The sequence below is a fragment of the Candidozyma pseudohaemuli genome, assembly GCF_003013735.1.
Source record: "Candidozyma pseudohaemuli strain B12108 chromosome Unknown scaffold00005, whole genome shotgun sequence".
NCBI classification, from domain to species: domain Eukaryota; kingdom Fungi; phylum Ascomycota; class Pichiomycetes; order Serinales; family Metschnikowiaceae; genus Candidozyma; species Candidozyma pseudohaemuli.
In genome coordinates, this window is record NW_020194439.1 from 572,474 (window position 1) to 593,378 (window position 20,905).

At 44.7% G+C, this 20,905-nt stretch overlaps 12 protein-coding genes across 12 annotated transcripts; 3 read left to right on the forward strand and 9 right to left on the reverse strand.

Moving 5' to 3' along the window:
• Positions 1-262: 262 nt before the first annotated feature.
• C7M61_002690 (uncharacterized protein) lies at positions 263-2,392 on the reverse strand (the record flags this gene model as incomplete). Its single annotated transcript, XM_024858057.1, has 3 exons — positions 263-292; positions 321-1,015; positions 1,261-2,392. The coding sequence occupies 3 exons, from the start codon at positions 2,390-2,392 to the stop codon at positions 263-265; spliced, it is 1,857 nt and encodes a 618-aa protein (XP_024713983.1).
• A 70-nt stretch (positions 2,393-2,462) lies between these two features.
• C7M61_002691 (uncharacterized protein) lies at positions 2,463-2,981 on the forward strand (the record flags this gene model as incomplete). The annotated part of the gene is made up of 1 exon (XM_024858058.1): positions 2,463-2,981. One exon carries the CDS (start codon positions 2,463-2,465, stop codon positions 2,979-2,981), a length of 519 nt encoding a protein of 172 aa, XP_024713984.1.
• A 37-nt stretch (positions 2,982-3,018) lies between these two features.
• C7M61_002692 (uncharacterized protein) lies at positions 3,019-3,894 on the reverse strand (the record flags this gene model as incomplete). The annotated part of the gene is made up of 1 exon (XM_024858059.1): positions 3,019-3,894. One exon carries the CDS (start codon positions 3,892-3,894, stop codon positions 3,019-3,021), a length of 876 nt encoding a protein of 291 aa, XP_024713985.1.
• Positions 3,895-4,328: 434 nt separating this feature from the next.
• On the reverse strand, positions 4,329-5,768 carry C7M61_002693 (uncharacterized protein; the record flags this gene model as incomplete). Its single annotated transcript, XM_024858060.1, has 2 exons — positions 4,329-5,199; positions 5,452-5,768. The coding sequence occupies 2 exons, from the start codon at positions 5,766-5,768 to the stop codon at positions 4,329-4,331; spliced, it is 1,188 nt and encodes a 395-aa protein (XP_024713986.1).
• Positions 5,769-6,519: 751 nt separating this feature from the next.
• TFG1 (transcription factor IIF subunit) lies at positions 6,520-8,235 on the forward strand (the record flags this gene model as incomplete). Its single annotated transcript, XM_024858061.1, has 1 exon — positions 6,520-8,235. One exon carries the CDS (start codon positions 6,520-6,522, stop codon positions 8,233-8,235), a length of 1,716 nt encoding a protein of 571 aa, XP_024713987.1.
• Positions 8,236-8,289: 54 nt separating this feature from the next.
• HGH1 (Hgh1p) lies at positions 8,290-9,381 on the reverse strand (the record flags this gene model as incomplete). The annotated part of the gene is made up of 1 exon (XM_024858062.1): positions 8,290-9,381. The coding sequence occupies one exon, from the start codon at positions 9,379-9,381 to the stop codon at positions 8,290-8,292; it is 1,092 nt and encodes a 363-aa protein (XP_024713988.1).
• Positions 9,382-9,478: 97 nt separating this feature from the next.
• On the reverse strand, positions 9,479-11,257 carry C7M61_002696 (uncharacterized protein; the record flags this gene model as incomplete). The annotated part of the gene is made up of 1 exon (XM_024858063.1): positions 9,479-11,257. One exon carries the CDS (start codon positions 11,255-11,257, stop codon positions 9,479-9,481), a length of 1,779 nt encoding a protein of 592 aa, XP_024713989.1.
• A 114-nt stretch (positions 11,258-11,371) lies between these two features.
• Positions 11,372-12,094, reverse strand: C7M61_002697 (uncharacterized protein; the record flags this gene model as incomplete). The annotated part of the gene is made up of 1 exon (XM_024858064.1): positions 11,372-12,094. The coding sequence occupies one exon, from the start codon at positions 12,092-12,094 to the stop codon at positions 11,372-11,374; it is 723 nt and encodes a 240-aa protein (XP_024713990.1).
• Positions 12,095-12,564: 470 nt separating this feature from the next.
• C7M61_002698 (uncharacterized protein) lies at positions 12,565-16,400 on the reverse strand (the record flags this gene model as incomplete). Its single annotated transcript, XM_024858065.1, has 2 exons — positions 12,565-14,338; positions 14,836-16,400. The coding sequence occupies 2 exons, from the start codon at positions 16,398-16,400 to the stop codon at positions 12,565-12,567; spliced, it is 3,339 nt and encodes a 1,112-aa protein (XP_024713991.1).
• A 1,198-nt stretch (positions 16,401-17,598) lies between these two features.
• C7M61_002699 (proteasome core particle subunit beta 6) lies at positions 17,599-18,324 on the forward strand (the record flags this gene model as incomplete). The annotated part of the gene is made up of 1 exon (XM_024858066.1): positions 17,599-18,324. The coding sequence occupies one exon, from the start codon at positions 17,599-17,601 to the stop codon at positions 18,322-18,324; it is 726 nt and encodes a 241-aa protein (XP_024713992.1).
• A 53-nt stretch (positions 18,325-18,377) lies between these two features.
• On the reverse strand, positions 18,378-19,016 carry C7M61_002700 (uncharacterized protein; the record flags this gene model as incomplete). The annotated part of the gene is made up of 1 exon (XM_024858067.1): positions 18,378-19,016. One exon carries the CDS (start codon positions 19,014-19,016, stop codon positions 18,378-18,380), a length of 639 nt encoding a protein of 212 aa, XP_024713993.1.
• Positions 19,017-19,228: 212 nt separating this feature from the next.
• Positions 19,229-20,146, reverse strand: C7M61_002701 (uncharacterized protein; the record flags this gene model as incomplete). Its single annotated transcript, XM_024858068.1, has 1 exon — positions 19,229-20,146. The coding sequence occupies one exon, from the start codon at positions 20,144-20,146 to the stop codon at positions 19,229-19,231; it is 918 nt and encodes a 305-aa protein (XP_024713994.1).
• Between the last annotated feature and the right edge of the window lie 759 nt (positions 20,147-20,905).

Here is a 20,905-nt window from a genome sequence, read left to right on the forward strand (position 1 = left end):
AAAAAAGTTGAAAAAATAGAAAAAAAAAAAAAGTATTAAAATGCAACTGTAGACCTTGAAGTTATTCTATTCGTTTACTTTCTATGCATGCTTGTCGTCCTCATGTCTTCCAAAAGATTGGCTTGTAGCGTAGTAGGGAGCTATAGTTATCGGGTAAGGCATTCCATTATTCTCTTGATTTTGAGACTTTCAAAACTGAAACCTTCCTGCTAAAGTGTCGTTTCAAAGGGTCATGCCAGAAAAGAGCAAACTGCTCTCTGTATCACACCTTGAACTTAACCTTGTAGCTTTGCTGATCTTTTGTTTCCATGTCTCCTTACCTCTTCATCAAGCAACTCCCTGACCTTGTGACTACCGGCAATGGCTATGCCTAGCACAGACTCCAAATGATCCAATGGCATCTTATCTTCCAAGAGCAACATGGCCAACTTTTCACTCTTTCCCACAACACCAACAGTCAAATTGCTGACATCTCCTTCTTCCAATGTATTGAGGTCTAGAAGGGGGGTTTGGTCATGGAGGCCAACAGTGACGGCAGAAACGTAGTCGTAGATGGAAATACCAGCATCTATAAGTGCCAATGTGATGGCGTTAGTAATGGTCGCCAACATGCCACCATCCTGTGCGAGAACCTGAACACTGATTTCTATGAGTGTTTTGGGGTATAAATGCGTTAGAACACTCTTCTCAAAGGTTCTTTCAAGGGTGGTCTTGAGCTCAATAAGGCGCTTTTCGTTCTTGCTTCTCTTCTTTCTCTCCAACGTTGAGAAACTGGCAACATTGATGTTGATATCTAGCGTGGCATTGTCTTGGTCTTGCTGGGCCCTCGTACGTGGCTCCATTGGACCTTTAACAATACACATGACTTTGGTGTTGCCGTGCTCGACGTATGATGATCCATCAGAGGAGTGTGGATGCGTGTTTATCTGACACTCGAAACGGCGCAATTCGTTCCATCTTCTTCCGTCAATCCGAAGCCCTTCGGGAGAATATAATTCCATGCGAGACATTGATGCTAGTGTTGATTATTATTAGGCTTGAGATTTCTCCAACTCATCTCAGTCGCTGTGATAGAACTGGCGTATCTCGCACGTGAACTAAATCACGTGCACAATTTTGCAACCATTTATTACGCTAAAGCGATAAATTCACCAATGAGCCAGCAATTAACGAGGAAAAAAATGGACGATGAAAAGAGAAGCTCGGTAAATGTGCTCTCGCCGAGGAACTCCAATTTGTATGCGAAAAGAAGCCACATACCTTGAGATGCAATCCAAAGAAGGAGCATGAGACTTCCCTTTCTTGCATTCAGCTTCGAAAGTAATTGGGAGGTAGCCAAATAGCTTGGTAAGAAGATAAGGAACCAGATAAAGTACTGCGATGTCATGACTTTGTTGAAAGTGACAAATGTAAGGGTTTGGATGAACAAACATGCAGTAAGGTTTCTCCTGGCCAAAACGAGTGGAATAACCAACCCTGAAAGGACGATCTGGGGAGCAAAAGCTGCTTTTTCGATGCTTTGAAGAGCAATAGTGAGGAAGTTCTCTGAGTCGAGGTTTTGAGGCAAATAATCTTGAGCAGACTTGAGGTAGAGGGCCAAGTTGTATAATGAGAAGTTGTGCCTGTGATCCAACCGGGTCAAGTGATAAAGGTATGAGTGGTAGAGGAACTCATAACCATAAAAATCGTACATGAGGTACGTTGGGACGGCAAACGATACCAATGTTGCAACAAGATACGACAAGTTGGCGGTATTGACCCACCCGAGGAAAGGAATGTTCTGCCATGCTTTGATCAACAGGGGTTTTTTCGAAGCGAGAAACAACATTATTGATGGCAAGTATATGATTGGGTATATCTTGAAGTGAATAGACAATCCTAGGAAAAGGGCAGACATGATATACTGGTCTCTGAACAAATTGGCAACGGCGAGCATAATAAAACAGGAAAGGACGCTCTCAGACGATCCTCTAGTACTGATTGTGATGACCATGGGATTGAGAAGCCAAATGGCTGAGAGAATCGTGGTTTTGTTTCTCTGGAAGAAAGTGTCTTTTGTGCTTGAACCTGGAGTCTCTTTCTTGACGATCTCTGTGATAAGGGCACCTGTAATAATGTCACACAACATGAAGAGAGCTTTGCCATAATGAACCCAATTTCCACCGAACGTCACTGGAAGAAGAATCCATGCAAGCATTGGCGTATATCTATAGGTCTCTCGTTGATAGGGCGACTTGTCATCTGCCACATACTTAGCAGCGTCTGAAAACACGACATAGTCAATGTCTGTGTACCTCACGGCCATGTACTTGTCTTGGAAGAGGCCAAACAAGAAGAAGCCAATTCTCAAAAGAACACCCAATATGAAGAGCTGCTCTGTGGTGATTTTCATGGTGATTTCTGGCGGTGATACTTACACTTTCAAGTCGCGCTGCGATTAAGTATTGACTTACTACTCCATAATGGCGGACCCACAAGAAAAAGTGTACATAGAGTTCGACAACTACGACTGGGAGTCTTTCAAAGAATTCCAGGATGGCCTTTCTGAGATTCTTCAGGGCCACCTAGAACAGCTCAAGGAATCTGACCCCACAGTTGACAGGATCCCAGCTCCTCAGAAACAACAGCTCATTGACCAGGCCAAGTCCTTCTTCTTTTGCTCGCACACGGGCAATATTTTGAACCTTGACGACTACTATGCCTGGAAGAGAAACAATGGCGGTAAAATCACCTATGTGGACGAGTCTGAGTCCCAGCCTGAGTCTGCACCTGCTGAAGCGGCAGAGGCGCCTTATTCAAACAATTACCAGCACGTTGTCGACCTCATTGTCTCGGGCAAGCCTGTTCCTGGAATCAAGCAAATCCCAGACACGGTTTTGCCCGAACAAAGCTCAAAGTCAGAGGCTCCCATCAGACGCAAGCCATGGGAAACGAACACTGAGGCGCTGGAAGCTACGGTGCTGGAAAACCTCGAGAAGTGAGTCTATAATGAATCTAAATAGGGGAATTGAAGACAGTTTAATGCAAGAACCTCATGACGGCCTCAAAGGCAGCAAGTGCCGCCGCATTGGCAGGGAACGAACGCAAGATGGATGGGCCGAAACCTCTGGTGAAACCTGCGAGTCCTTTCTCACGGTAAATGTGTTTCACAGCGTCTGTGTAGCGAGGGTACTTTTTGTGCTCTTTCAATGGACTGTCAGTCATGATGGTTTGCTTGACAACGTCAGCAGGATAGGCAAAAATCCAAAACACTGTTGCAGAGAGACCGCCAGACCAGAAGTTGATCGCTGCTGGCGACATCTTGGTGTTGTCTTTGAACCAGTTGGTGATGAGTTCATATGAGCCCCACCAGAAGATGAAGTTGGTTCTGAAGACCATGGTACTGAAAAGACCAGTGTACCATGTCAATGGCGAGATCTTCCAGAGCTTCTTAGCCACATCAAGCGGACCAGTGTAGATTCTGGTTTTAGCATCGTATTGGACCTGTAGTCTCGCCTTGAACTGCTCTATTGGCGCAGCTACAAACGACACCGTCCAGCCACTCCCTAGGCCAGCAATGATATGACCTGAAAGCGGTAACTTCTTTTCTTCAGGGTAGAGATTCTCTTTGACGAGTCTTCGATATAGGTGAAGTGATCCAAGCATCACCGAGTCCATAAGGACCCAGCCGACCAAAGGAGGCGTGAATCCTTTGTAAAATCCCTTGATACCTTCGCTTTTGAAGGTCTGCCAAACACAGTCCATGGGACCCTTGAACCTGCCCTCTGACGTTTGTAGTCTCACTTTGACCGTGTCGAATGGATGCCCGACGGCGTTTTTCGTCACGCCTGAAAACATACCGGCCACAAAGCCTAGGTATTTTGGAGGAGGCGGCTTTTCTTCATGTTCAGTCATGTTTGAAGTGGCAGGTTGTGGTTGACACTTTCACACTGACTCGGTGCATATCGGTGAAAAACTCGCCGGTACCGGCCTCGCGCTGCCGGTAGAGGCTGCAAAACGGAATTAGCGAGAGGGTGAATCACCAAAGGACAAAAAAGGGAGAATTTTAGTTTTTGAACAAGAGCAGGTATTTAACTGGGATGAAAACTTCTCATTCTTTTTCTAAAAAAGTTTTGAAAATTATAGCGGCCAAGCGGAAGTCCTCATTACAATAAGCGAGGTGCCTCGAGACCCTAACAACTACATTTCTACAAGGCATGTTAGTTTATTTTTTGTATTGATGGTATTTTCACAATTTAATTACCGTTATGGGGTCAGCATGGAATAACGCTTCAGGGTACTTCTGACACATGTCAATTGCATTGCAACGAAGCTTCACATTGTCCCACTCAAAAGCGAACTAGGGCCGCATAGAGGTCTTCCATCTCTCTAACGATCCGATCTCGTAGAGGAATAATAACCTGAAATGCCTCTCCACAGAATTTGCAGTGGTCAAGAATTGCCCGATTGAAGGGCCGGAAACCGTGTCGCCGAATGCTGTTTGATTTCCTTCTCAAGCTTTTGAAAGATGGGTGGAGCAAGGCAATCTCCTTGTAATACTCCTCAATCCTCGAGTCAATTGTGCTCAAGACTCGAAGATCTCCACATAGTCTGATTCGGCGAGCAGCTATTTGATTGTGGATGGAGTACATCTGGAAAGTCAATGACTGTAGGGTGGTTAGTTGCGTCGTGAGAGCTCTTCGTGTGGATGGGGAGCCCTTGAAGTCACCGTTGATTGTGAACTCTTTTATCATTTTCTGACGAAAAATAATATGATCCTCGAATAGCTCCTTCATCATCTTCAGGCAACGCATCATCGTCAGACTGTAATTGATGTAGGTTTTGGATATTTCAAGAAGCCTTTGGTTCACCTTGCCGTTTAAGGTATCGAGTTCTGAGCTCAAGTCGGCTAAGAGAGCATCGATTCGGTGTCTTTGAGTCGTTTTGTTGCAATGGTCTGTTAGGGTCTTCTCCTGCTCAATACAAGATATAATTTGATCAATTCTGAGGAAGAGCTTTTTTCTGGGGGTGCCATAAAAGACAGCAGGCCTAATGCTTCTTGGACGCAATCCACACAGCTTCGGCCGTACTATCGAGCTTGAGCAGAGCATCAGCTGCTTCTCAACAAACTTTTCGAGGGTTTTGAAACTATCTGGCTCGGTTGGTAGGTGGTCAAACACCTTCAATTCCTCTTGGAGCCCATCAAAAGGAGGTAACGAGCTTGGGGATTGTTTGCAATGAGTTAGAGTGACTGGATTCATTCCATAGGATCTTTCGGTCAGGAAGCTATTGCGAGTTTGGAAAAACAGCTTCTCAAAGTGTAGTGCCTCTTTGGGTGGACTTCTTGCTGGTTTTTGTGGGGAAGTTTTATGAGGAGAAATTCCACCAGAATTCTGTCTGGCAAAGCTTCTGGGCTTCCTTGTGCTAGTTTTAAACCCTCTACAAGGCATGGGCGCATCTGCAAAGGCAAACATCTTGCGCTTAAACTTGTCACTGAGCAACTTGATTTCGGCCCTTGGGTGTTTGAAGAGCTCTTTAATATGGTACTTGAACCCATATTTGATATCCAATCGCTCTTCGTCTGCAAATGGCGGCATCAATTGAGCTACATCGATGACAGCTCGACTACCTCTCTTCATGGAGGCCTTTAAAGAACGATCCCTTTTCAAGCTCTCTTGAAGGCGGCCAATGATCTTGGCATGATCATAGCCTTCGATGTGTGGATGGGGAAGATCTTCTGTGGTGTGGGAAATTCTGGCAGTATGACTCTGAGGAGGCTGGTAAGCCATGGTGTGATTCAAATTGGTCATGATAATAAAATTAGTGTACTGATAATCTGCGGATGGACAAGAGCTTGCATTAAATATTCAAGGCAGTTGGGCTTCCATATTTTGATATGGATGACATATTTGGTATCGTCATGCCTAGGTCAACCAAGGAAGGTAGGTATAAGGACGTTTACAGAAAATATCTGTCACGCTTTCAGCCCGAAAAGGCAAGTTTAATACCACCAGAGAGGTAAACTACTGAAAGAAGCTAAATTGAAATTTTCTGTTTTTCTAGACTATCTCATGTAGTATAGTATTTGGGTGCAAAATACTGGCCTACCGAGAATTGAGGATGGAAGAGGCCAGACGACAAAAGAGTGAAAAGAAAAATTGGACAAATCATAATTGAATAATCACTAGCAGAAGTGAACTACCAATATTTTTAGAAATAATTGTTTGGACTTCTAGAGTCAGTATATCCCTCCTATCATGGACTTGCGATGCGATTGAATTTCGCAGCCATTATTTTTACTCAATTCTAACCTTGCACACTTCCAGAAAGTTCTTTTCGAATACCAATTGAGAAAGCCCAATTGCAACATTTTCGACAGCAAATTCTCTTATGTTTTGAAATCCAGAAATCTACTAAACTGATAGGCTCTAATGAAAAATCCAGTGCCCCTCAGCCGTTACCATAGTGTAGTGTATAAAGTGTGCGAACACTATAATCGTAGTATCAACTGTACCTTAATCAGCATCTTCTTCGAGGGATATGAGTCAATCACCGGTGAAGAGAGAGCCAGGCGTCAAGAAGGAGAATCAGTCTCCCCAAATGCTGCCTGCTCCAAGGCCTGCTGCTGGAGGCGACTGGAATATGATTCCTTTGAAGGCTTGCACTCAGAACGATTTGCAAGACACTAGGAACCATATCATGAAGTTCCAGACAAAACAGGACGTTGACATTATGAAAAACTTTACAAAGCCTGTCAGACTACACAGAAAAGACCCTAGGAATATCCAGTTCCAGCTCACGCGAGAAGAGATTGATCGTCGAAAGAAAGAAGGCAAGGAACGAGGAGTGGACTTGTTGCAAGACCCAGAGGAGATTGTCTTGGATGAAAATGGAGAACCCACTGCTACTAAAATGGACATGTCCCAGGTGGCCCCAGATGGCGGTGCTCGTAAACATCGCAGGAACATGTTTAAGAGAAAGACTAAGCAGGTTCACATGATGGACGAGCAGAAAAGAAAGCTCCGTTATGAAGAATACTATCCCTGGGTCATCGAGGACTACGACGGAAAGAACGTTTTCGTGGGTAACTACGAAGGTGGTCTGACCGATAGTACTCATGTTCTTTTCGTCTTTGACAAGGACGGTTTCAAGATGGTTCCAGCTGAAAAGGTCTACAGATTCACGCCTAGAAACAAGTACGCAACTTTGACCTTAGAAGAGGCCGAAGCCAAAATGGAGAAGAACCAATCTGCTCCTCGTTGGCTCATGAAGCACATGGATGAGGGTGAAAGTTCTGATCGTAGATTCAAGCGCAATGGTGCCAGCAATCAGTTTGGGTCGCCAGTCAACCCATCTGCTAGAAGCGCCTCTGCCAACTCGCGTATGCGTACGGTCCAGGGTGGCTCATCCCTCAATGATCGTGACTCAGATCATGATGAGTTGGATTTCGACGAGGAATTCGCAGACGATGAGGAGGCTCCTATCATGGACGGTGCCGAGGAAGACAACAAGTTGTCTGAGAAGAAAATGAAGAAGGAGATGTTGAAGGCAGCTCATTTGGGAGGCCAGCTAGATGTTGAAGATAGTGACGATGAGATAAATGATCTCTTTGAGGTTGAAAAGTCAAGAAAGGTTGACAAAGAGGGCAAGAAGCTCAAGAAGGTGCTACATAAGACTGAAGGTGGTGTTTATGACAGTGACGACAATGAGATTCAAAACCCATATGTTTCTCAATCGGATTTGGAGAGCGAGGAAGAATCAGAGCCGGAAGTCACAGTCAAACAGGAACCCACCGACGGCTTATCCGACCAAGCCATTAACAGGCCTCGTACGATGTATGTTACGAGCATCAATGATGGCTTTGTCGTGATTCGTGCCTCTAAGCAATTCTTGCAAGGATTCCAACCAGGTGAATGGAATCCCCACATTCGCAAGCGTGCTCGCTCTGTTGAGTCCCATAGTGCCTCAAAGAAACAGCGCAGAGAAGATTCTCCCACCGCCAAGAGTGCTAGTGCCCTGCCAGTCCCAGAGGCTCCTGGAGGAACCAATTTGGAGGACCCAGGTGCCAACGGCGAGTTGGTAACCACCCGAGAGGTGTTAGACATTGTGAGGAAACAACCTTTGGCAACCAAGGAGCTCTTGTTGAAATTGAAACACAGAATAAGCATGCATAAAGACAACAAGCTCCGGATCATCAGCATTGTCAAAACTAATCTCAAATTGGTGGACGGACAGCTTCGCCTCAAAGAAGAATAAGAGTGAAAATTTGCGCTCTTTGTATAGCATTTAATGATACACCCGACTATTTACCTAAGCGATCTCCACGATCTTATCGTCATCCTCATCACTCTCCACATCCATATCGTCCTCTGCCTTTGGAGCCGCTTCGTCTCTCATCAAAAGCTGCACCAACCTGTCACAAAGATCAGCAATGGCCTCTGAATTGACTGCTTTGTGAAGTTCTCTAATCAATGGGTAGACAGCCTTCTCTCTGAGGTGCTCTCTCAATTCCTTTGTGGTACACAATAGAAGCAACGACTCGAGATGTGTGCAGATGATGGATTCCTCAGGGTCCCTCTTCTTGTCTGGAGGCAAAAGTTGAAGCTCTTCTGGGAGGTCGAAGATCTCATCCTCGCTTATCTCCTCGGGACCAGCAATTGGCAACAAGAGGTATGGCAATAAGTTGATGTTCTCGTCCTTCACCAAAGGCTCGTGCTTCTCGACATCAAAAAGGGAGTTCTTGATGGTGGAAGCAACACCCTCACGTCTGACCTTGGAGTCGTATTTTTCAGTGAAGACGAGAAGTTTGGAGATAGGCACAACGCCGTCGTAGGCCTGCTCAGTGACAAAGTAGTCTCTTCCTTTTCTAAAACGGGAAATATCAGCAAAGAAGTAGGCGAGATAGTCAAAATCAGCATACTTGTTCAAGCTGCGGTCTGCACCTTTGACAAAGCAGTCCATCAAACAGTCCATGGCGTTGTCGGAAGCGAAAACCTTCTTGGCTTCATCACTTCTGGTAACTGTGATGTCAAATATCTTTGTAATGGAGTCGTTCTTGGCCAAGTTTGCGAGGAGAATACACATCAAGTCGGTAGCTGTATTCGAAAGTCTAGTGATTTCTGAAACCAAGAAGCTGAGGTAGTCGACATCATCGACGATAAGCTTTCTCATTGCCTCGTCATCACAGAGGTTGGCCAAAATCGTGACTGACTGACTGACCGTGGTTTTACCCGAGTCCTTGGAAAGCTTCTTGAGGTCTGTGATGGCAGTGTAGTTATCATAGGCAAAGACCTTCTGTTGAGGTCCAGTGGAGTAGCCGACCAAGTTGTCCAAGGCAATCTGGACAACGGCTGGTTGAGGAGAATGCAAGAAGCCAACAAGTTCTTCCAATTCACTTGGCATGATGTCTAATTATGATGATGCTAAGAAAGTAAAAGGTAGAATTGTATTACGGTGCGCTTCGATAGCGATGAGCATCGCACTATACACTAAAACCCCACTACTGCGCAAGCTGATCAACAACTTGCAAGTAGTTGTAGTAGAAAGCAATAATCAGAAGGTGTCCGTCGAAATTGGTCTTTTCGTCAACCGAGTGAATGTTCAGGTGTGGGTTTGGAAGACCTGGTGCGTATCTGAAGATGTTGCGAGTCAAGTCCCAGTACCACTTGGTGTCGGTGTTACCAGTCATAAGAGATGGGGCGAAAACGAATTCCTTGGATTCGCCAGCGAAAACGACGTCCTCGTAGAAGTGACGAAGGGAACCGCCAAACAAGTTCCAGATTTCGTCTTGAGTAGGTGTCACTGGAGCTGGTTCCAAGCCTTGTCTAAGAGTGTAGTTGAAGTAGCCGTGCTCGGTTGGCTCGTAGACTGTCTGACCTTCAAAGATCAAGCCCAACTCGTGCTTCTCGGCAATCTGTTTAATCTGTCCCAAGACCTTTTCAGACGTCGACTTGACCAGCTCTTCGACGGCAATTCTATGGTTCACCAATGCAGAGGCGTGCTCAGGCAAAGCGTTCGACTTGACACCACCGGAAATGATGTCAATAGCTTGGGAGGTGGTCACAAGGAACTTCTGGGAGACTTGAGCCCTGAGGTACTTCAAAAGAGCCTCATTTGCTTTGGTGTCGAAATGGGCCTTCAAAATGTTCTTACGCAAGTCATTGTCAATCAATGGAGAGTGTTCTGCCAAACACTGCAACTGGTTCAAGACAGGGTTAGCATTGGTGATGACACTCTCAAACTCGGCATCCTCGATGTCACTGAGAAGCTTAGCTAAAATTCCGATAGAAGTGTGCTTAGGTGGCACAGAAGAGTGACCTCCTGGAGTGTACAATTCGATGAAGGAATCAACGTAACCCTTCTCGCCAGTGGCAGGCAAAATCACATTGAGACCCTCCATCTCTTGGTATCCCGAGGAACCCTCATCAATAATTTGAAGCATCGAGTCGGGGCCGTATTTACCCACCAAGTGCTTGAAGATCTTCTGAGCTCCGGAACCTCCGGCTTCTTCGTCATAGCCAAAGGCCAAAATGATCGTTCTTTCTGGCGAGAACTTGTCCTCGGTGAGCAAAAGCTCGACGGTCTCGAGCAATCCGATAAGCAAGTCCTTGCAATCAGACACGCCTCTTCCGTACAAGAACTTACCATCGTAGCCACCAGTGAAGGGTGGGAAAGTCCACTGGTCCAAAGTCTCCTTCTGAACAGGAACAACATCGTAGTGGGCAGTCAAAAGCAATGGCTTCTTGTTTTCGTCCTTACCCTTCCAAGTGTAAACCAAGCCAAAATCGTTCACCTTATCAAGGCTCAAATGCTCGTGAACCTTTGGGAAAGTCTTCTTCAAGTACTTCTGGAAGTCCTGGAAGTATTTCCAACCTGGCTCGATCTTCAACAACTCGTCAACGGAGTCGGCCTCCTCGGGACGGGTCATTTCATCATAAATCTCAGTAGGGTACTTCACGGCTCCGAGTAACTTCTCGATCGACTGGTTGCGGAATTTGGCATCATGAAGAATCCGGTCAACAGTATCACTCTCGTAGACAAAGTCCGAGAATTTCACCTTTTCCACAATTGGACAGAGCGAGTCAGGATTCTTTCCATCGTCGCCAGAGAAGCTTCGGAAGGTATCTCCGAGGTACCCTTGGGTGTTCGAAATTCCGCTCAATAAGTAACAAGAAAGACCGACTAAAACGAGGCCCAAAGACCACACCATTTTGCAATTGCGCTTCTTTGGGGCCACATTGCCATTGCCGTAAATTGGAAGCTCTTTTTCGGAACCCATTGCTTACAAGTCAGGAAAAAGAAAGTAACGTTGTCTTATCAATTGCCAGGAATTAGGTGCGGATTTCATACATTTGACAGGCTACATACATTCGGTATAGACAGTGCGCATAATCTAAAATTGAGCGAACCACTGGACCTGATCAGAAATGGTCTTGGTCATAGCATACTTGACCACTGGGTCCTTGATATCGCCCCTGACGGCGTAACCATGCACAACACCGGAGAACAAATCAAGCTGGTATCTGGCCTTGATCTTGGCCAAAGCCTCCTCGGTCTGGTGTCTCAACTCCACAGTGAAAATAGGGTCGGTCTCGGCAGCAGAAATGAGAAGAGGCTTCTTGATCGCCTCAACCTCCTCAATTGTCACGAAAGAGGGGTGAGCCACAGCTGCAGCAGTGGCGTATCCGTCAGATGCAATCTGCTGGATGGCATATTTGGCACCGAAACAGTAACCGATGACACCCACGAAGGTTTCGGAGCCAACCTGCTCACGCAATGGCTTCAAAAAGCCTTCAATAATAGGCTTGGTGACCTCTTGAGTATGCTTCTGCAACCATGGACCAAGGTCACCGTGGGTGGCTGGAACTGGGTCGTTCTCCAAAATGTCAGGAATGTAGACCTTGTAGCCGCCCAACTTGGCCAATTGATCGGCAACCAAAAGAGTGTTGTTGTACTTGTGACCGTAGATGTCAGTCAAGATCACAATCACTCTCTTTGAGTTTTCAGATCCAGTCACGTAGGTGTCCAAGCCAAATACATTCTGATGGTTACCCAGAGGTGTGCCCTCGTGGAAGTTAGACTCGATACAGCAAGCGCCAGGAGGATTGGAAGCCATTGTTTAAATAGGAATTGATGAAGTGGTGAAGTAAGCGAAGAAAAAGAATCTGAGATTTAAGGAGGAGTACTTATATAACTAATCTGCGGGAATGTGCGCATGAATTCGGTGCTAAGATACACTCATCGCCGAGCTCAATTTGCGGTTCCTGCAAACTAGGACCGCTCAACGGTTTCTTGCAGCATGGCACTTTCTCTATGCATTCGGAGAAAGCATGTCCGCCTTCACGAGGGCATGAATCTGTTGGTTAGTGTTTTGTTTTCGTTGTGAATAGTCTGAAAAATACGTACATCTTGAATTGAGGCGTGGATGAATTGTCTGACTTCAAGTGCAAGCCACACTTTGATCATGCTGGAAGTATCTTCGTCTCTCATAATCTCTCTTCCTTCTTTCAGGGCTCCGAGTTTTCTGAGAACGGGCAAAGAGCTGCATAGTTAGTATGTTTGTCATTATAATCATTAGGTGTTTTTTCATTGTGCCAAAAATGGCAAGGTGTTCTCCGTAGGGAACCCAAAAACAAAGGCGTATACGAACCTTGCAAATAAATCTAGTTTAGGGTCAAGTTGTCTTCCGATACCCTCCAAAAGTAGAATAGCCACGATGACGGTGATAAAGTCTCCCTCCATTCTGACGTGATGCGAGCGCACCATTCCAAGCACCTGGTCTAAGAGATCGCCGATGCTAATGTTACCCAAAGCAAACGTTCTTTGTTTCATGCGGTCAACCAACTTCTCGACTTTCAAAGCAAAGATTTCCTTGTTGATGGCAGTTTCTGGTGTCCTCGAACGTTCCACCATCAACTCGCCGGCGAGGTAACCATCGAACTCGGACAATGCTTTGAACAAGTCAATAAAATTGACACGATCAGTGTGATTCAATTCGGTAATGAGACCAACGTCAAGGAAGCAAATCTCTGCATGGTATCCCAGGTCATAGAGTTCTTCAAGCCTCTTCACCCACGCCTGTCTATCATCGCCCAATGCAAGAAGATCTTCCGTGATCCGATTGGTCTCCTCTTCGTTACTGGTTTTCACAATCTTATACTCCTTTTCGTGGCGATACAACTTATTCTTGTAGAACCTGATAAGCATGTTGCCTGGATGAAGATCGGCATGAACAAAATTATCCAAGATGAGCATCTGTAAAAATGCATCGAGACCTTTGTCACTAATCTCCTTGGAGAGGTTTTTTCCGAAGTTCTCCTTGAGGTCAAGCATCTTGCTTAATGGGATAGCATCAATATACTCTTCCACAAGAACATCTCTTGTGCTAAAGTTCAAGAAGGGCTTGGGAAAGTGAATGTCCAAACGGTTTTTGAAATTGTGTCTGAATTTTGCTAGATTGAGAGCCTCGATTCTCAAATCCAATTGTAACCTCATCAATACGGAAAATTGCTCCACTTCGTCAGGAAGAGAGAGCCACTCCATTGTGGGAATAGCGTTGATCACAGAAGCGAAGAAACTCATGATCTTTAAGTCACGGTTGATCTTCACTTCCACGTTGGGGTGCAAGACCTTTATGGCCACTTCCTGCTTCTTCGTGATGAAGCTGCTTGGCTCCGTAACAATAACTTTATCGAGGAATTGCTGGTGCTCGTGAGCAGCTGGGTCAAGCGAAAGCTGAACGGTGGTATCGTTTTCCTTTTTGGCACGCTGAATAGCCTTGTCTGACAACTTGGCGAGATAAACTTGCGCAATAGCACCGACTCCCAATGGCTTCTCCCTGAACTCTTCAAAAATTTCCTCGAATGGCATGCCAAAGCTCTTGCTCAATATCTTCTTGGTCTCAGATAACGAATGAGCCTTTGCGTTGGAATGGAGGTTGGAGAGCTCCTCGCACATCTCCTTTGGAAAGATATCAGTTCTCGAGGCAGCCCATTGACCCAATTTGATGAAAGAGGCACCAGCAGCTTCAGAGGCCCATCTTAAGTATCTGAACCAAAGCCTGGCTCCGCTTCTGACATAAGTGCCTGTCTTTCTATCTTTCTTTCCAAACCAGCAGATAGGTGATGCAAGGAGCACTGGCATAAATATCGATGTGAGTTCCACGAACCTTATAATAGTTTTCAACGGATCTATAATGTAGTCAATGACGACAAACTGTAGGCGGAAGAACACTCTAGCGATAAATGGACCTTTCGAGGTTCGCTCTCTTCTATAATCGTCAAACATGTCCTGTTCTTCTTTCTGAGAGGCCGCATAAAGACCGTTTTCGAAGGTGTCAGCTGTCTCTATGGGCTTTAGACTATGTATGCTTGTATCGACCGGATACACCTCATTCAAAATGGGCGATTTCCATACGAGAACCGCCATTGAGGCTGACAATGCAAATGTAATGCTGTATTTGTTTCCCTGGGCTTGTTCATGGTGCCCTTGGTGTTGATGACTATGCTTGCCATGAGAGTACTGTCTAATCAGTGGGCATGGCTTGATAAGGGAAGGTCTGATTGGAGTAGCAAAGGGTGACCGTTGGTGCCACAACAGACTTCTCCCAAGTCCTAAACCTCTCCATTTAAGCATGCATTGTCTCATCGCAACGAACGGACGGTAGTAATTGGCTAAAGTATGTTGATGTGCGTAGTTTATTGTTGATGTGCGAAGGTTGCTTAGCCGAGACTATACAGATTACATGGGCGGCAAAAAAATAGCATAAGATCTATTTATTATATTATGCATAGATAATTTGAGTCAATTATTTAAAGGGCACTCAAGTGATTTCTAATTATTGAGACCCATAGGTACACTGTTGAGGTGCCTTTGGGATTTGTCTTTTCGCCTCTCCTAGCAACGATTCCATCGTGTGCGTTGAACAGGTCATGATACACAGCGATCTTTTCCCAAGAAAGCTGATTGAGGTTTTCAATTATTTCTTTTTGATGTTCCGAAATGGCTAGTTTGGTATCCTCCGTAAATAGAGGGAATTGTGAATAGTCTGTGACGGAGAGTTTGGCTGCATGCGTCTTCATGATTGAATCATTAATGGCAGCATCTATATCAACAGGATTCTTTCTTTTCAAGAAGGATGCAAGGTATGAGGTAGCTGACCTCTTGTCTGAATCCGAAAGATCCGACTCGACCGGAGATATTTGCGTTTCCTCACTCAGAGACTGGATATCGCCCTTTCCCAAGTCTTCGCTCGAACCCTCCTGTTTGTAAACATCCGATTGCTTCCCATGGAGCCTGCTTTCAGCGTACAAAACGTTCTCCATACCATTCTCAGTAAAGGAGGATGTGTCGCCCTTGAAGGACTCGTGTTTTGCTAGTTCATGACGCTCTTTTCTTCTCTCTTCACCACGCTGTGCATTTTCGGCATTGACCTCGCCATCACCAAATACAGAGCTTCGAACTTCTTTCCAGTGGCTCAAAATGTCGGGTCCACTCAGGAACTTGACTTTAATCAAGGTATACAAGGACACAACCAGCGACAAGCAAAGGATGACAGGGATATAAAAGGGAATGAGTATGGAGGCAGCAACTATTATGACAGAATACCGGACGAGCTTGTTGCGTCTGACAAATGAAGTTGCCTCTTGATTATTGTCTGGCGGTTTGCCCAGTGTCTCAACTCTGCATGATCTCTCCAAGTCGACAAACTTTGGCCTCACCAAAACGCCTCCGATTTTGGAGGTTGGTAGGTCCTTAAAGTATTTGACCTTAAGCTTATCCCAATGATCGAATGGTGAATGTTCAGTAATGAAGCTTGTGTAAAATGCCACGCTTCTGTCGTTCTTGATGTTGGCCAATAGCAACCGCTTTTCAAAACACTCCAAACCTTTGAAGTAAATAGTGCCGGGTTTGCTCATCTCAACCAATAAAGGATCTCGATCTGCTATGAATAGTTGGAAGCCAGTGACACCCAAAATGAATTTCCCGACAACGTTTGCTACCTTATCGAAGATATGATCTCTGAAAAAGTGGACCCCTACGTGGGGTGTAGCGAACGTACAGAAGACAACTGGTTTAACTGTATCAAAGAATCCCATCTCGTAGAGCTTGCCGACCACGTTTCTCGAGATCAAGCCACCCAAAGAATAGCCAACTATACTGATCTTCGTAACGTTGCAGCCTTCCTTTTGCTTCAAGATTTCCATCTCGTAAAGAATTTCCGCAATGACTTTCTCGGCACATCTTGAAATACCGTCATAAGTTTTCCAGAAACGAAACGACAGTGGCTTCAAAGTGACAATTCTTTCTTTCGAAACGTCCTTTAGTGAGTGTTTGATTGCCTTTTCCACCGTCAGCATATGGGTGGGACTACCCCAGAGTCCATGTACAAGAACGAATAAATGAGCGTCATCCTCGGCCATGTTTCACTCAACCTGCTCAGAAGTCGATTTTTGCAAAAAAAGCAGGATATCACGATTTGGTCAGATTCTCTTGATTAAATACATCTTGCGATAGGAGATTGTGTCTCAATGCGGCCCCGGTGCAGGCGATGGTCCCTTATCTTATTTTATGATAACAGATTCTAGCATTGCCCATTAGCGACTGAATTGAAAAATCGGGTCAGTTAAATCATTTCTCTTTACTTTTATTTTCTAGAACAGCTTTTGGACTTATCCTCATTCAAATAGGCTACCATCTAACTATTTCGATCTCATTTTCACATGCTCATAACGCATTCTACTAACAAAGATTCAAGAAATACTCCTTGGCCGACTCATTGAACAATCAACTTCTCTCTACCTCTTGATGTCTTGTGTGCCATTTATATACCGTAGACAGTCGAGTACGTCATTTATATATTCTCTTGCTCTGCAACCCCTGATCTGCTTTTGGCTGCAAAGTCCGCGTGCCGAGTTGCTAGTGAACACCAAAGTTTAGGCCATCAACATTGGCTTTTACTCCTATATTCATCTACTTTGAAGCAAGCTATATGAAAATTTCGAGGGCAATTCTGCTTCTAACCTTTATGTCACACATGGTCTCCCACTGTGCTCCCGCGCCTCCAAATTCTCGAAACTGATCACCTTTTTAAGTGATTTGATACTTTCAAATAATGTTTATATCTCCATTTTGCCTTCACTAAGCTCCTTCTTCTTGAATGAACAAACAGCTAAAAATAAATTATTCTAACACACGAGCGTTCCATATTTTTCAGCGGTCGCATGGCTAAAGTATCTAGATGTACCACAGGATTCACATCATCTAATGAGGGTGAACACCACAATTGGACCTTTTTTTTCTTCTGTTGGTGGGTCGTTGACTGAATTCTCGACTCAACGTTCTTCTAAATAGTCAAAACGTCTGCGTAAACTGACCGTTGGTAGCAGAGCTCGTTCCCACATCACTTCAAAGGCTCAAAATTTTCACCAACAAAAGATACTACTCAATCGACTTCATTTCGAATTTCAAGAATTCTCAATTTTTACTTCCTCTACGTTTCTTTATGTATTTGCTGAACCAGTGGTGTCCGCCATGTACATTAGAGATGTACGGGTGGTGGCGAGCACCAATATCAGTACTACTTTGGTGTCTACTAGATCTCGAAGTTTTAAACAACAAATGTCCACAATTGCCTCTGAATACAGTGCAGAGAAGGTCTCTGTACCTATTGAGCATAGATTTAACCCATACTCCGATAACGGAGGAACTGTCCTAGGGATTGCTGGCGAGGATTTTGCGGTATTGGCTGGAGACACTCGTATCGTTTCAGGCTACTCTATTGATTCTCGTTATGAACCCAAAATCTTTGACGTGGGCGATGATATTGTTATGACAGCCAATGGTTTCGCTGCTGACGGTTCTGCCTTGATTGACAGGTTCAAGACTCAGTACAAGTGGTACAAGTTCGACAACAACAACAAGAAATTGACAATCAAATCTGCCGCAAGATTTATTCAGCATCTATTATACGGAAAGAGATTCTTCCCATACTATGTGAGTACTTTGATTGCTGGATTGGATGAGGAAGGCAAAGGTGCCGTGTACTCATATGATCCAGTCGGCTCTTATGAAAGGGAGCAGTGCAGAGCTGGTGGCGCCGCTGCATCCTTGATAATGCCATTCCTTGATAATCAGGTCAATTTTAAGAACCAGTATGTCCCTGGAACTGATGGCAAAGAGAAGAAGCCTTTGAGGTATTTGAGTTTAGAAGAGGTCTTAAAGTTGGTCAAGGACGCCTTTACTTCGGCAACTGAGAGACATATTTACGTTGGTGATGGCTTGGAAATTTTTATTGTGACAAAAGAGGGCGTCAGGAAAGAGTACTTCCCATTGAAGCGTGACTAATCATGTCTGCCGCATTCATGGATCACTTCATCTATAAAGAATCATATCAAATTTCAAACTGGCAATTCAAAGCTCTTTCCTTGCATGACTTTAGTGTAGTATATGTAGAAGAAGTCGGAATAAACAAGTGTTTGAACGACACCAGCAAGGAAGGCAATGTAGTCAAAATGCAGCTCCGTGAAGAATCTGTAAATCCAGTTAGGGATGTATAAAGCTCTGTAAAGCCCCAAAGCAAAGATATAATGCGTAGTAATGTTTTCAGCGGAACCAGTTCTTTGCAACATGAAGAGTTGCGGAAGAATTGCACCAGCTTCTATCCATAAAGAAAACGACCAAAGTACTTCTTTGAAAGTGTATTTGTGCGTGAAAATAAAGGATAAAATAGCAGCGGCTCCAATGATGTATCTGGCTGGGAAGGTGTCAATATTCTCCCGAATGGACTTGGCGTACTTCACTGACATGAGGTATACAACATAACAGGATGAGGCAATGAAAAAGATCTTCATGAGCGTGTTATACAAGGAAATGTAAGAGGTGAACAAATCCAAGTAACGGGTGACAAACACCAACACGTATAAGAGTTGAGTTTTCAAGGACAAACCATTCACTGACCTATTCTTCTCAATGGAGTATAACAAGATGAGTATACTTGCTAAATGCAGAAGGTCTGCAACGAACCGGAAAATATTCATCACAATTTATCTCTATCCCAATAACGTATCGACAATTCAAAATGCTGTCGCTGTTTCTCAAAGCTTACTTGTTATTGTCGGCCTGCAGGAAGAGGCTGAAACCTATGGAGTCTAGAGGTCAAAACAGCTTACAAAAATTGTAAAAAAAAATATATGGTCAATGCAGTAGCGACATATTCGCGACTATCCACTATTGCGTATTTTATTGTATGTTATAGCTCTATGTGGCGAAGAAGCTCCTCATACTCCAGGTCCACATCTACACTCTCTCGGGTCAACTTGCCCACATTCATACCTGGTTTGATCTGCTTGTGACCTTCATAGCTCCCGGAAGATACGTGAGCTTCGAGGTCCTCGAGAGATTTGAAAAAATGGATATCTTGCCTCTCTTTGGTGTTTTTCAAGATATCGTTCAAGTCCCCCTCCTCGAGGTTATTGTTCGTTAAGGCGTTAGTTGAAAACGAATTAAACGTTTTGAGGCCGCTCTCCGAGATTAAAATCAAGGACGGAAAGTTGCTTACTGCGTACCGCTCCAATATGTCACCACCGGTCTCATCCGCAAAGACCACACTAAAGGTTATATTGGGGTGCAGTTGGGCCACTTGCAGGTAAAAATGGTTGGGGTAGTAATAGTTCAGCCATTCAGGGCTCGATTTGGAGACAATTGCTATTAGAATGTTGTCTTGTTTGAGAAGCAATTGGTCAAGCTGATCTGCAGAGCTCAAGACCTCAAATGGCAATTCAATAGTAGCTTCGTTAGGTGTGGCCTGGGAAAACTCCGCTATGAATTTCTCAAGATTAGGAAGCGTCCTTGTCTCCCGGAAGTGTGCGATCTTCTTTTGATGGGCATCGTATAGCTTAATAGTGGGATAGCTGGTTACTCCGAATAGCTCCGCGAGCTGTTTCTCTCTATGCCCATTGATCTTTGCAAACGTGAGGTCGTCATTGTGGTCATAAATCTCATTCAAGTAGACAAAGTCTGCGTCGAACCCATTACAGTATACGCAACCAGGCGTATAGAAATAAAGCAATGTGTAATGGGATTCCAAGATCTCATCAATGGAACTGAATTCTGCGATCTTAGAGCAAGCGAGGTGAATCCAGAGTAGCCATAGTATGAATTGCCTCATGGATAGAATGTATGAGAAATCAATCGCCGAGTCATCACGCTTACAGCATTCGCGCGAATTCGGCTTCAAGCGAGCTTGTGTCAATTCCAGGGTTCACCGTAATTCAAGCGAGATGTGTTTAAGCCTCCTAAATGACAGAGAAAATTGTTGGCGTTGGTTTTCCAAATCAGGCCTGTTCCCACATTTTTTTGCAGCTGCACGGCTGGTTAGTGCGATAAGTCGACACAATAGGAAATGGCTTGGTACCGTTGGGGTGGGGCCATTGAAGGCAGAATGGCGTATACCGGAGTTCCCAAACAGTGGTCATCTACAACCGCCCTCCCAAAGCTCATTTTGACCTCAACGCCAAGCTTACAAGATGAAGAGACCATAATTGGTCTAATTACTTACATATTGACAGAGCTTTTGCGCATTCAAGGTGCGGCAAACAGAATATTTTTACTGGATCATTTCAGCAGATCACTGATCTCAATGACTGATTCTGATCACGCATCCTGATTTCTACGATCGTTCTCGGAGTACATCAGACCTTCGTGCTGGCTTAGACAAATCTGGCGCACCAGCTCTTCTTTCCTGCACACAATGTACATATTTCCATTGTTCTTCGCTAAGACAACCGTTTCGCGTGCTGGCTGCGAAACTGCTTCGAGCGCTTTGGCGATTTATCAAGCGATTTTGCTTGCACATATGCCGAATTGGAGTGACACCAGCTTTTGAGCTTGCAGAAGTCATTGGCAAGCTGCCGTGGCTGAGGCCAAT